At 35.9% G+C, this 16090-nt stretch overlaps 1 protein-coding gene across 7 annotated transcripts in view; it reads right to left on the reverse strand.

Annotated features, from left to right (window-relative positions):
* COMMD10 (COMM domain containing 10) overlaps nt 1-16090 on the reverse strand; it is a 203730-nt gene that overhangs the window by 185344 nt on the left and 2296 nt on the right. For all 7 annotated transcript variants that reach the window (XM_032273839.1, XM_032273719.1, XM_032273769.1 and 4 more), the window contains exons 2-4: nt 15734-15824; nt 12141-12251; nt 10643-10798 (exon numbers count right to left, since the gene is read on the reverse strand). In XM_032273839.1, the coding sequence (XP_032129730.1) occupies nt 10643-10798; nt 12141-12251; nt 15734-15824 (358 nt within the window). The remainder of the gene's footprint in view (nt 1-10642; nt 10799-12140; nt 12252-15733; nt 15825-16090) is intronic.

The raw sequence follows: 16090 nt of genomic DNA on the forward strand, positions 1-16090 counted from the left end.
TGCCTTCTTTGAGCTGTGTGCTCTAATGGCCCCTCCATAGAAGTTTACCCTTCTGGGGCAGTTTTATAATCTGGCTTGTGTAAATTGGACTTTTCCTGGGAAATATTAGTACCTATATCCTGATCCTCACTGGTCTCGTCAGGGCTCCTTGGTATGTGACTACCCAACCCAACAGCTCTTCTCGTTCCATGCCTCTATGGTGTTCAATGGAGGTCATGCAGGCAGTGAGTGGTCCCATGACACTGGTAGGTCGTGATTGGAATCCAGTATATGGCAACCCCTCTGATAAGATGGATCAGCATCTTGGGCACACGAAATTTTGGGATACTAACTAGAAGACGTTTCATTTCAGTACCCATGTTACCTGGGGGACGCCTCAGGTCAAAGTGGCTATGATTTCTTTAGCCGGGGATGTGGGCATCCCTTGTGTTCACTTTCAGATGGGTGCTTCTATTCCCAAGCTCAAATCTCCATTAAAATGTATACTGGAAAATTGGGACCAAGTTGGCACACAGTCTTTAAAGATGAAGTGGCTTATTTTTCTCTGCCACTTCTGCCACTGGCCAAATTACCCTCTGTTGAATGGAAAATCTAACCCCCAAAGAGAGAAAACCCAATAGTTTTCCTTGAGTGATTGTGGGAGGCTTAAGGAAGTACACCCTTCTGTCACTGGACTCCATAGAGGCTCAGTTAATACTAAAGGACAAATTTATTACTAATTCAGCAGCAAATATCAGGAGGAAGCTCCAGTAGCTGGCTTTGGGACCAGAGCAGAGCCTAGAATCATTACTGAACCAGGCAACCTCGGTGTTTTATAATAAAGACCAGGAGGAACAGGCTGAAAGAAATACAAGAGACCAGACTTAGTCATGGCCATCAGTCAAGCAGACCCTAGGGGCTCAAATGAGAGAAAGACTTGGGTTAGCCACTAGTCTGGCAGAACTTGTTACCAGTACAGCCTGAAGGGACATTTTGTAAGACATTGTCCCTGGAAGAATGGACAACCATCTCGTCCATGCCTGCTGTGCCAAGGGAATCACTAGAAAGCACACCGTCCCAGGGGACGAAGGTTCCCAGGGCCTGAGGTGTCTGACCAGATGACCCAGTGGCAGGACTGAGGGTTCCTGGAGCAAGTACCAGCAGAAGTCGTCACCCTCACAGAGCCCCAGGTAAAGCTGACCATAGAGGTCCAGGAGGTCAATCTTTTCCTGGACACTGCATGGCCTTCTCAGTATTTCTCTCCTGCCCTGGAGACTTGGTGCTTGTTAATTCTCTCCCCTCAGACCCTCCCTCTCTAGGCCAATCCTGCGAAGGCCATTTTCGGTCATTCTGTCCCCTCCAACGGCAGTTAAGGTAGTGGAAATAGATTGATGGATTCATCACACTTTGCTGAAGCCTGGATACCCCCTGAGGAAAGTCACAGACCCTCCACTCCACAGCCTGCAGTTCCAGGAGACAACCCTTCATATCCCTGCAACCCATTAGAAAATCTACATCTGCTTTTCCAGATCCTTAGGGAAGTAATCACTCATGTCTAAGTTATATCCTGGCATTAACAGGACTATAACCCTCAACTTTGCTATCTCTCGAACTATGAGTATCCTTTTCATAGTGGGAAGGAAACTTGCCTGTTTCTAGGGTAAATGCTGCTATTTTGCAAACCAAACCATAAGGTCACAAATAATCCTGCCACTGGAATCCTGGATGTCCTTGGCTCATGAGCTCTATTGTGGACCTCTAAATCAACCTGCACCCTGAAACGCTCCCCTCTGGAGGAAACCTCAACTGTGAAGTCCCTTCTATGCCACATTTCAGCACGAAGTAGTTAAAGTGGACCGACACTCGCGTTCCAACAGAAGTTGGGCTTTCCTGTTCAGAGGAAAGGAATGAGGAAAGGTGTTCTCTTTCTAGGATCCACAAGGGGGCGTAGTTTTAAGAGCAAGAATTTCCCAGCACCATTCCCCGCCCCCGTCATCTCTCTCCATCCAGGACATTTAACGGTTTATGTTTGAATTTCACAGGTGCGGGAAGAAACTAAGAGTCAGTCACTCCAGGGGACGTTCTAAGGAACTCCTTTCATTGTCCAGGGGTCTTGGAGAAGATGGGGGTTCCTTCCAGGTTAAAGGTCCCCTTCTTCCACACCCCTTCGGACTCCATGTTTGGGTCCCCTTCCGCAAACACTCTCGTGGAAGCCATCTTTCTCTTTCCTGGATTTCCCCTCTGGGGTCTCCTTCCACACCCTCTCGTGGAAGCCTGTCTTCCCCTCCTAAACTCCACCTCTCCCTATTCCCTTCCACTCAGTGTGGAAACTGCTTTCCTCTCCAGGATTCCATCTTTCTGGATTCTCTCACTCAGCATGAGAGTCCTGTTTCTCTCTCTCTCTAAATAAATAAATTTAAAATAAACAAATAAATAAAATAAGTTCAATGAGATACAAGGGAAACCTGAAAATACAAATAAATCAGAAAATCAATTCAGGATATGAATGAGAAATTTACCAAGGTGACAGATGTCTTAAAAAAAATTCTGGAACTAAAAAATTGACTGAGGGAGATGCAAAATACATAGAAGCTCCAATAATAGACTAGGCCAAGCAGAAGAAAAGGTTTCAGAATGTGAAGACAGGTCTTTTCAGATAGCACGGTCTGACAAAAATTTTAAAAATAAGAAAAAATAAACAAAACTTTCCAGATGTTTGGGACTACATATAGCAGCTGAACTTATGAATTACTGGTATTCCCAAAGGGAAAGAAACTTCAAAAATCTTTAACAAAATAATAGATTAAAAAACTCCCAAGGCCAGCAAGAGATACAGACCTACACATACAGGAGGCTCCACGATCTGCAGGAAAATACAATGTAAAAGGGACTTCGATACAGTATATTATAATGAGTGTCTAATGTCAAAGTGAAAGAATAAATTCTAAAATCACGAGAAAAGTATCATCTGTAAAAGAAAGTTCATCAAACTAATGGCAGACTACTGAGTAGAAACCTTATAGGCCAGGAAAAAACAAGATGACATAATCAAAGTATGAAAGAAAATGACTCTCAGCCAAGAATTATATATCCAGGCAGCATTAAGCTTCATAAATAAAGGAAAAATAGTCTTTCCCAGACAATCAAATACTGAGGAATTCATGAAAACTAGACCAGTCCTACAAGAAATGCTCAAAGGAGTCCTAAACTTGGAAGAGATAGGATAGTATCTATCATCATGAAAACACACAAAAGTATAAAATGCACTAGTAAAAAAATCATACAAAGAAGGAAAAGAATCAAATGAGCCACTACAGAATTCCAATAAACCATAAAGACAGACAACAAAAAAACAGAAAGTTTACAAAATGATGAAAAAACCAATGATAGGAACAAAACCTCACATATTACCTCAAATGTAAATAGAACAAATGTTCTACTAAAAAATATACACTGGGTAATAAATTTAAAAATCAACTATATGCTGCTTACAAGAAACCCACCCTATCTGTGAAGACACATAGACTAAAAGTAAAGGGGTGGAAAAACATATTGGCAAAAGCCCAAAGCAAGCAGAGGTAGCTATATTCATCTCAGATAACACATACTTAAAAATAAAAATAGCAAAAAATGATAAAGAAGGTCATTATCAGCCAAGAGCTCTACATCCAGAAATATCAAGCTCCATATATGAAGTTGAAACATTCTTTCTTTCCTAGACAATAGAATACTAAGAGAATTTGTCAAAACTAGACCAGTTCTATAAGAAATGTTCAAAGGAGTCCTAAACTTGGAAGGGACAGGGCAATCCCATCAGGAAAACATGAAACTATAAAACTTGGTCTCAGTTCTACAAGACCTCCATGCACCCAAAATTTGAGCACACTAATAAAACAAATATTACTAGACCTAAATAAAGATAGAAAGAAAAACAATAATAATAGGGGATGTCAACATTCCACTCAGGGCATTAGAAAAATCACTGAGACACAAAATCAACAAACATTGGACTTAAACTGGACTTTAGGCCTAACACACATTGACAGAACATTCTATTCTGTCAATACAGAATAAATATTCTTCTCATCAACACATGGGATATTCTCCAATATAGACCATATGTTATGCCACAAAACAAGCCTCAACAAATTTTAAAAATCAAATCATTTCAAGTATCATCTCAGACCACAGTAAAATAAAACCAAAACCAAGAAATCAATACCAAGAACTTTGGAAACTATGCAAATACAGAAAAATTAAACAATATGCTCCTGAATGACCCTTGGATCAATGAAGAAATTAAGATGAGAAGTTAAAAATTTTATGAAACAAATCAAATTGGAAACACAACATACAAAAACCTGTAGGAACAGCAAAACCAGTGCTAAGAAGGAAGTTTACAGCAATACCTACATCACAAAAGCAGAAAGACTGCAAATTAACAACCTAACAATATACCTAAATGAACAAGAAAAGCAAGAACAAAGAACAAACCAAACACAAAATTAGCAGAAGTAAAGAAGTAACACAGATCAGAGCAAAACCAAATGAGAGAACAACAAAAAAAAATTAATTAATGAAACAAAAAGCTAGTTCTTTAAAAAGATAAACAAAATTGATAAACTACTAGCAACAATAACCAGAAGAAAGAAGATCCAAATACAATCAGAAATCAAAATGGAGACATTACAAATGATATGAGAAAAATTCAAAAGATCATCAGAGGGTATTATGAACTACTACACGTTCATAAACCAGAAAACTTGGAGGAAATAAATTCCTGGAAACATAAAACCTCATATAGTTTAGATGTGTGTATGCATCCAAATGTCATATTGAAATGTAATCCCCAATGTTGGAAGTGGGGCCGGAGGGGAGGTAATTAGATCATGGAGGCTGGTTTCTCATGAATGGTTTAGCACCATCCCTCTTGGCACTGTCTTCACAATAGTGAACTCTCTTGAGATCTGGTTGTTTAAAAGTATTTAGCACCTCTGGCCTCCCTCCCTTTCTCCTGCTCTGGCCATGTAATGGGCCTGCTCCCCTTCACCTTTTGCCATAATTGTTCATTTCTCGAGGCCTCCCCAGAAGCCAAGCAGATGCTAGCCTTGTACTTCCCATATAGCCTACAGAACCATGAGCCAATTAAACCTCTTATCTTCATAAATTACCGAGTCACGGGTATTTCTGTATAGCAATGTAAGAACGGACTAATACACAACCTCGCAAGATTGAACAAAGAAGAAATAGAAAGGCTGAACAGACCAATAATGAGTAGTGAGATTAAATCAGTAATAAAATCTCCCCCCCAAAAAACAGGACCAGATGGATTCACAGCTCAATTCTGCCAAAAATACAAAGAACGAATACCAATTCTTGTGAAACTGTTCCAAAAAATTTTAAGGGGGGAAAGGAATTCTTCCTAATTCTCCAGTATCATTCCAACACCAAAACCAGACAAATAAACACAACAAATAAAGAAAACTAAAGACCAATATCCCTGATGAATGTAGACCCAAAAATCCTCAACAAAATACTAGGAAACTGAATCCAACAGTATATTAAAAAGATAATACACCACAATCAAGTGCGTTTTATTCCAGGGATGTAAGAGTGGTTCAAAATATACAAGTCAATAAATGTGATTAATCACATAAAAATGAAGGAGAAAAACTATATGATCGAATCAACAGACTGAAAATAGCATTTGATAAAATTCAGTACCCTTTCATGATACAAACTCTTAACAAACAGGGCATAGAAGAAATATGCATCAAAATCATAAATGCCATATATAACAAGCCCACAGCCAACATCATACATAACAGGGAAATGTTGAAAACATTTCCTCCAAAACCTTGGACAAGACAAGGATGCCCTTTTTCACTACTCGTATTTAACATAGTACTGGAAGTTCTAGCCACAGCCATCAAGCAAGAGATAAAAGGCTTCTAAATTGGAACAGAAAAATTATTCCTGTTTCCTGAAGATATGGTCTTATATCTAAGAAAATCTAAAGATTCATAAAAAATCTTAGATCCAATAAATGAATTTAGTAAAGTTGCACAATACAAAATACAATGTTTGTTACTATATTATCTTATTTAAGCATTTCAGACTTTCAAATAGTATAGTAGCTATCCTATGATATACCCAGAATTACAAAAAGATAATTTCCAGCATTCTCAATGGAACAATGTACAATTAATTAGGTCTTTAGTTGCATATTTTATATAGCAAATGATTAATTTATTTCTTAAACAGAAGCTTATGTAATACAACTCTGGGGAAAATATTACATTAAAAAACAAACTTTCATCATGAAGACACTAAAAAGTAGCTTACTAATAGAAGCAGAAAACAAAAATGTTTTTAACTGTTATGACTACTAATGTGCAAGGAAACAAATGGACCCTATAAATTGTAGGAAAAATATAGAGAACAGGCTACTATTAAAAAGCAAGATTTTTTTTTTTTTTAAATGAAAACGGCTTTAAAAAGAATTGCAGGGTAACAAATGGAAAACTTAAAATCTGTACAGGATATAGGAAAAAACAGAATTAAAAATGATAAAAAATGAAGCAATATCACAGAAGACACTTGAGAGAAGAATACAGAATTTTTAAAAAACGGAAGTAGAGAAGCAAAAACAATAAAGGGACATTTTCTAACATCATACTTAATGACAAGAGCCTGAATGCTTTCACCCTAAAGTCGGGAACAGGCAAGAATATTCGGACTTACCACTCCTATTCAGCATCATATTGAAGGTCCTAGTCAGTAAAATAAACCAAGAAAAATAAAAGCTGCACAGACTGAAAAGCAAGAAATAAAACTGTCTTTATTCACAGACAATGTGACTATCTACAAAGGAAATCACAAGAAACCTATAAGAAAGCTGCCAAAACTAATTAGTGAATTACCAAGGTTATAGGAAAGTGTAGAAAGAGGTCAGTACAGAAAAATCTATTGTATCTCTATATACTAGCAATAAGCCATTGGAAAACAGAATTTGAAAAATAGTACCAAGAGCTCAACAATGAAAAAAAAAAGAAAGAAAGAGAAAATACTTAAGGTCCAAACCTAACAAAATATGTGCAGGAAACAAAAGATACTGGTAAAAGAAATCAAAGAAGACCTAGCTAAATGAAGAGATATACTCAATACTAGTTAAGAAGTCATTTCTCAATAAAGTTGTCTACAAATTAAACATATCACCCATCAATATCCCAGCAGGATTTTTTACAGACATACAAAAGTTGATTTTCAAATGTATACAAAAAGGCAAAGAAACTAGCATTGCCAAAATAATTATTAAAAAAGAAGAAAAAGTCAGTGGGCTCATAATACCTGATTTTAAGACTTACTATTAAGCTATAATAATGAAGGCAGTATGATATTGGCATAGACACATAGGTCAATAAAATCAAAGAGGGAATCCAAGAAAAAGACTCACACAAAAATATCAAATGATTTTAGACAAACACATGGTGATTCCATGACAAAAGGACAATGTTAACAACAAATCACACTGGAGCAAATGAACATCCATACATAGACAAAATGAATTTTGACCTGCACTGTCATACAAAATTAACTTTATATGGATTTTACATCTAAACATAAAATGTAAATATGTAAAACATTTAGAAGAAAGCAGAAGAGAAAATATTTGTGTCATGGATTAGGCTACAAAGTCTTAGACAGAAAATCAAAAGTAGGATCATGAAAAGAGAAAAAAGAAATAAAACATTTCACCAAAGTTAATGGTTTTGTTCTGGGAAAGACACTGTTAAGAGAATGAAAAGGAAAGGTATAGGAGTAAATATTTGCAAATCATACATCTCACAAAGGACTTCTAGGAATATACAGGTGCTCCTTGACTTACAATGGCGTTATGCCCCAATTAATCTATCGTTAAGTTAAAATATAACAATTCATGAATGCATTTTATACATTTAACCTACCAAACATCACAGCTTAGCCTAGCTGACCATAGACATGTTCAGTATACTTACATTAGCCTGCAGTTAAGCAAAATCATCTAACACAATGCCTATTTTGTTAATGAATACATAATATTTGCACATATTTATGAGATATGTGTGATATTTTCTTATATGCATAGACTGTGCAATGATCATATCAGGGTATTTAAGATATTCACCACCACAAGCATTTAACATTTGTGTATGTTCAGAACATTTCACTTCCTCACTTCTAGCTATTTTGAAATGACCAATATGTTGATGTCAACTATAAGCAACATACTAAACTATCAAACATTAAACTTATTACTTCTAACTATATGTTTGTACTCATTAACCAACTTCTATTCATCCACCCTCTGACCTCAAAGGCCATGCACATACCTACATCCTTCTCAGTCTCTGGTGACTACCATTCTACCCTCTACCTCCATGACATCAACTTGTTTAGTTTCCACATAGGAGTGAGTGCATGTTATATCTGTCTGTGTCTAGCTTATTTCACTCAATATAGTGACCTCTAGTTCTATCCATGTTGCTGGAAACGACATTTCATTCTCTTCTATGGTTATTATTCCAATGTGTAATTATACCAAATTTTCTTTATCCATTCATCCACTGATGGACACTTAGGTTGATTTCTTTGTTATTGTGAACAGTGTTGCAATAAACACAGGGGTACAAATATTTCTTTGATATACTTATTTTCTTACCTTTGAATATATATCAAGCAGTGGAATTACTGGGCTGTGTGGTAGTTCTATTTTCAGTTTTTTGAGAAATCTCCATACTACTTTTCCCAAATGGCTATACTAATTTACACTGCCACCAAAATCATATGAGTTCCCCTTTCTCTGCAGCCTCACTATCACCTGTTAATTTTTTCTCTTTTTAGTAATAGCCATTCTAACTGTGGTAAGATGATATTGTATCTTTGGTTTTAATTTGCATTTCCCTGGTAATTAGTGATGTTAAGCATTTTTTCATATACCTGTTAGCCATTTATATATCATCTTTCAAGAAGCATCTGTTTAGATCCTTTGTCCACATTTTAATGGGATTACTTTGCAGTTGAGGTGTTTAAGTTCCTTGTATGTTCTGGATATTAGTTACTTATTAAGTGAATAGTTTGCAAATGTTTTCTCCCATTTGACAAGTTGTCTCTTCACTCTGTTTTCTCCACTAATATACAGAAGATTTTTAGTTTAATATAGTTCCATTTATCTATTTTGAGGAGTTTTTGTCCATGTTTTAGGAATGTCAGCAATGAAATTTTTGCCTAGATAAATGTCCCAGAATGTTTCTCCTGTTTTCTTCTAGTATTTTAATAGTTGGGGGTCTTATGTTTAAGTCTTTAATCCATTTTGAGTTGATTTTTTTATATGGTGAGAGAGAAGGGTCATTTCATTCTTCTGTATATTTAACCAGTTTCCCTAGTACCATTTATTAAAGGGGGGGTGTCCTTTCCCCAGTGTATGCTCTTGGCACCTTTGCAATAAATCAGTTGGCTATAAATACATGGGTTTACTTCTGGGTATTTTATATTGTTCCATTGCTATATATATCTGCTTTTATACCAACACCATGCTGTTCCCATGAAGTCAGGGAATATGATGCCTCCAGCTTTGTTCTTTTTGCTTAGGATTGCTTTGGCTATTTGGGTTCCTTTTTGGTTTCATACAAATTTTAAGATTATTCTGTTTCTGACAAGGACTAGACTCTTAAAATGAAGCCGTGCTGCAGCTTCCTAGGACTCAGGGGGTGCAAGGAACCCAGAAAAAGCACCCTTTCTAGAGCAATGCCATTGCATGTACTTGGTGGAGCACTCTATGCCAGTCTTGGAGTTCATGGGGGTCAAGAACTCTCCCATGATTAGGATTACAGGAGTCTGCAGCAAGAATGTGGACAGTTAGGGATCTCTCAGTTACCCCAACACTGCACTGGGGAGCCTCTCCAGGCTTCTGGTTTATCCTAGCAAGGCTGTCCACCTCTCTTTCCTCTCCTCAGGTGTTTCCAGCCACTTCTTTGCTGAACACTAGCATTCTCTTTTAGATGCTCTATTTGAAGTGTGGTTACCTACTCACTATTTTGCTTCTTCTTTGTGGAGAAGTGTCCTGTGCCTCTAGACAGCCATCTTGAAAAGCCTCCTAAAAAGGAATATCTTATGTACCACATATCACTAGCCCAGGAAGAGATCAAAAGTAAAAGTATGTCGAAACTGCAATAGTTTCATACCACTATAAAATCAAAACGTAAGTCAGGGACAATATTTTGACTTTACAATGGTATGAAAGTAATATGTACTCAGTAGAAACTATACTTCATATTTTGAATTCTGTATTTTCCTAGGCTAGCAGTATGTACAATATTCTCTCATGATGCTGGGCAATGGCAGCAAGCTATAGCTTCCAGTCAGCCATGTGATCACGAGGGTAAACAATTGATTCTCTACAGTGTAATATGTTTTTGACTTAGGATATTTTCAATTCGCAACAGGTTTATCAGGATGTAAGGGCACTATAAATTGAGGAGCATCTGTGTTTCTTTTGCCTGACTCTACCTCTCAACAAAATACTTTAAATACCTCTCAACAAAATCACTTTAAAAATTCTTCAGGTATAATAATTTATGCCAAACATTACTGAAAAACATATTTAATATGGCATGTTCTATACCTTATAGGGAGCCAGAATTCTCTGCCTGAACTTTTCAACTGTTTCTTGACCCATAGTAGACCACGTATTGACAAATGCTTCAGCTTTGTCTTGTCTAAGGTGAATGTTCTCTAATTGCTGCTGCAAAGCTGCTGGCTTCACGTTGTGATATACTGCCTATTAAAAAGAAAAAGAAATTATTTATGTCCGTCATCTTCATACAGAAACCTTAAACTATAATAAATACAAAATTATTTTTAAATTACTTAAGTCAAAAGAATACTTCATAGTCCTATTACAGATATTTTTGGTTATTTTATAAATAATAAAACACATAATGAAGGGCCAGAAGAGTCAGGATTAAATGGCCTACATTATTCAGGCTGAATTTTCTTTTTCATTTTTGCCTGTGCTTTAAGTAATCCTAAATCCACTTAATAACCAAAAAACTTCTTCTTTGCTTTAGCTATGTAAATGGTATCCTAATTAAAATTTCACTTAATCATTTCAAATAAGTATACAACAGTTTTTCCAAGAAACACTTTCTCGAAATTACCTTATCTACCAGCTTCCTAGGTAATATATAATTAAAAGTTGTAAAAAAATGTTAACAGTGATACCTGTTCCATTTCTCACATTATTCTGGAACACCATGCTATGCTGTCCTACTCGATGATCCTTTTCTTCTACTGAAAACCCACCAAAAATTAGAATCACATTAATCTTTGTGATCTATAATATATACAAGGCTGTAGTCGATGCCTGGCAGCTTGTCCTCCTAATATGTTCATTAAAATGCTCATTAAGCTACAAAACTATTTAAACTTTTATTTCACAAGTATTATTTTTAATCAACCAACAGGTATTTATGAGGATCTATTTTAAGCCCACCAATGTGGTAGGTTTACATAAGATACACAAAAAAATATGATCCTGCCCCCCACAAATTAGAATCTAGTGAAGGAGACACAACTAACATATATGAACTACTGAAAGACTAATAATATGCTCTACTGTGATAGCCAAGGATTTTTAAAAATTCAAATAAAGGCAGACTGAAAGTATAAGGGGTCACAGCTGAAGTATAGAAAATGAATCTTGAATAGGAGCTTAAATAATGAAGTGAATTTAGATAAGAAAAAGGGATGCAGAAGGACAGCTCAGTAGCACATAATGTGACAGTATTTCTTTTCTAAATGCCTTACTTACCATCCTAGTCAATACAGCCCCCAAATCATTTAGTAGCTTAAGTAAAATACGTCCATTTTTCCATTTATACCAAGTACCAATGAATTAAAATCTTTTATAAGTGTCTCAAAACAATGAAGTCTCTATTCATATTTTCAAATACTTTATAATATTCAAATATTTTAACATTGAAATTCTTAACTAAAACATATTCACAGCTTCCATCTTGTATACTTTTTAATTTAAAAAAACCAGAATGTTATAGATATCATAACAATACAAATATGTAGTAAAAACACCATGGTTAGAAAATTTGATGAAATAAAAATACCTGTTCTAAAATAAATGATATTGTTTCAAGAACTAGGTGAAGATCTTGCTTCTCCAGAGAAAATGCTGCTTGAAGTTTTTCTTCCTCTTCTTCACTGAAACTGCTCTCAGCCTATGACACAAATAGCAATCTATTTATTATATGAACACATATTTAGGCATTCAAAATTCATACTTGATAGAAGATTCATTTATTCATATGTGAGATGAGAACTTTAAAGGAAAATACATGATGAAAAGAAACTGATACGCATGTAAATTTATAAAATGTATGATGCTCATTTCTAGATCTTTGTAAACAAAATAAATTGGATTAAACAAATATCTTGTGATGACTCAGGTCACAATTCTGAGCAACAGATCCCTGTACTAAGACATAGATGATTTTTAACTTCAGCAAAAAGAAATCTCAGACTTTTGTGCTTTTATGTTTCTTGTGCCTGATTTTCATAATTATTCCATTTGATGTGATGATCAGCAGATATTTCTTTAAGCTGCCTACATGCCCAATGATAGCACCTTCATCTCCCAGTTTGCTATTTCTAATATGCCATGGTCAGGAATCCAGAGAGCTGACCTCTCAGAACTAGATAAACAGCATGGTTACCTCAACAGGCTTTGTATGAGGGCCTCAAAGTCTCCTATGGAGCAAAGTACATGAGTTGTTTTAATACATGAGTTGTGACAGTTATTTCTGAAGTGCAAAGGTCAAAAATGTTTATTTCTAACTTCCATAACTAAGCTATGGAAGGAAGTTTATCTGACTTCCATCATCATTTCCCAATGCAAACCGTTGGCATGCTAGATGGGACAAGCCTTCGTGCAGCACTGCCCTAAATAATGCAAAATATTTTTAAAGTCCCTGGACATTAAATACCAGTAGCACCCTCCAGACATTGCAATGAACAAACAAAATCTTCATGTATTTGTACATGCCAGGATGAGCCAGGAAGATAGTCAGTTCAAAGAGGACTCCCAGATCATTAATCAGGTACGGATGCCCACATTCTATGCCTTAGCTGTCTTAGTTCCCTCATGTTGATCCCTACTCGGGATTCCAAGGAACCAGCTTGGACAAAAATATATCTTCTGCCCATAAACAGATTAAACTTGGTAAAATAAAAGTACCAGTAGAGAAGTAACAAAATCCCTAAACCTCTTCACCCATTTGCCTGCCTCAGGTTTCACTATTCTAAGAATTCTGTCTCAAGACAAAGACCAACTTGATGAAGTCAGGGTACAGAAAAGAAAATTGGCAGATCCTGAAATTTACTGCAAACTTGACTGAAGAGCCCTTCTCAAAATAGAAGCCCCTCTAGAAGATCATCCCCTGAAACTGTACAGGAAAAAACAATTTACACCTTTCCTGAACATTTTCTTAGCAGGCAAGTATTTATATACATATGTTTCTTTATTTAAAAGTCCCTGTATTTATATACATATGTTTCTTTATTTAAAAGTCCCTGGACATTAGATTCCAGCAGGACCAGTAACTTCAATTTTCAACAAGCACCTCTTTTCCTCTCCACTCTCCTACCTCTGATGACAAAGCATTCAAGCTCTTCCACGCAATGCTTCAGCCACTCAGTGAACTCTAAGATAGATATTAAATTATTCTCAACTCCAGACATGACTGACAGAGTCAAAGACAAACTAAACATCACAATTTTCCAAGCATGTATTCCACTCTCTCTCAGTATGAAGAACAAAAGATGTATAGAAGAGTTTCTTGTCCTATATTGTTACACATAAGAAAGCACCCACCAGCTCAAGAAATAAAGCAGAATATCTGTTTCACCCACATCATTTACTTTGGGACTGATTTATGAAATGTTCCATACTCTTTCCTGAGGTTTCTTATAATAGGGGATGATGGAGTCACGGAGCCAAGCTGCCTTACTACCTAGCTGCATGACCTTTGGAAAATTACTTAACTGATCTCTATCTTGGTTACCTCATAGATAAAATGAAGGTGACCAGAGATGACCACAGTACCAACTTCTTCAAGTTGCCATAAGGATTGGATGAATTAGTAACACAAAGCCATTAGTACCACACTAGTCAAAAAGAAAGCAATGTAACTTTATGAATAGTAAATAATGTTGCTGCTATCATGGGGTTCCTCCTTTCTCTCCATCTGTATCACAAAATCCTTAGAAATAGGAATATATTAAAGAAGACCTATGTTTGTTTTGTGTTTCCCATGGCAAGGAAAATAATTAACTCCAAGAATATTTATTGAGTGCCAACTATACCAGTAGCAATCTATTAGGAATGGGAAATATAAAGATGAGTAAGACATAATCCTCAAGATATTTAAAACCAGAGGAAGATAGATTAATAGGTTTAGGGATTTGGTTGCTTCCTAATCATGAAACAAATACTTACGATGCAGTACTAAAATCAGGTGAGAATGAATTAAGAGCACAGAAGAAAGAACAAACTGTTGAGACCGAGCTTGTGAAATCCTTGAAAGATGAACAGGTTACTCGGTAAAGAAGGGAAGAAGGACATTTATAGGCTAAGGAAAGAGTTTATGCATAGACACACTGTTGAAAAAGTTCATGGCACGTTGTAGTAAACAGACACCATCCAGTGTAACTGCAGCAATTACAATACAACATGAGGAGAATGTAGACTGCAGCCATATTATAATGGGACTTGTACACAATGTTAAGGATTTTAAGCTTTCCTCAGGGGGGCAATGAATAGTCACTGATGGCTTTGCACACTGTAAAAAATATAATCCATCTTTGTTTTTGGAAAAAAAAATTTAGAAAGTAATTTACATAGTACTATGAAGCAGTAGAAAACAAGAAAACTATAGGCAGGGAAACCAGCTTGAAGGGAACTACTGCCTTCTAAAAAACAAATAACAAGGATTTGAACTAGAATTGTGAGAACTTGGATTTGAAAGACACTTCACAGGGAAAAGCCATGGTTTTGAGGCTGGCTCTTGGCCAAGAAAAAGAGGAAAGAGTAGAGCCTTGGTTCTCATTGGATGGTGATACCTGGCACTACAAAGAGCAATTAGTGGGCGCTCCATAAATATGTCTGATGGAATCAAATTTTTATAGCCCAATAAAGAAATTAACTTGGATTAAGCCAGGTAGAGAATTACTAAGCATCCACATGTCCAAAACAACCATACCTTTAAAATAAAAGTGAAAGAGGAACAAAATTAAGTGAAAGATTAAATACTAGTTGATAGAAAATATCAGAATTATTTTTCAGGGGAAAAATGAAACCAGGACATCAGAATTTTTCCCTAAAATATATCTTATAGAACATTAGTCCCAAAATATATACCATAATAAAACAGATTCAAGGCCAAACACATTTGGAAAATGTTACATGCTATAATCACCCTCAAATACATACTCTGAAAACTTCCGTAATTTAAAAAATCTAACTTCATTGAAGACAGAGTTTCTCAAACTTTTGACCATGAAACATTACCAAATCTCCCACAGAATCAGTGTCCTTAAAAACATATTGGAGAACACTATACTTTGCAAAAAGTTCTCCAAATAATCAGACTTTCAATTAAATCAGAAGGAAGATTACAAGGTATGGAAACACAAAAATACAAACCTTCAGGTGAAGCTTTTGAAGAATCCGAGTGAGCAACCGTGGAAATCTTCCTATATCTATCTCATTTATCAGTGACACTGCTTTCTTCATGCTAAAGAAAGTTATAAGAACAGTTTAAAAATGTGTTTTCCAAGCTGAACTATACTTTCTGTAGCTGTCTGTAAGTTTTCATTCCAACAACTCTGATTGCTATATGGTAAATCTGAGTGAAATAAAGAAAAACAGATGACAGCCAGCAGAAAAGGCAGGGTAATCTGAACGTTTCCAAAAAGATACCCCTGAAATTACTTCTGCTAAAAAGGTCCATTTGGCAAATTTTCTTTGTTTTGGGCAAACCGAACTACTAGGGAAAGCTTG

This window comes from Sapajus apella, unplaced genomic scaffold, assembly GCF_009761245.1.
Source record: "Sapajus apella isolate SASKATOON/1434 unplaced genomic scaffold, GSC_monkey_1.0 scaffold1, whole genome shotgun sequence".
NCBI classification, from domain to species: domain Eukaryota; kingdom Metazoa; phylum Chordata; class Mammalia; order Primates; family Cebidae; genus Sapajus; species Sapajus apella.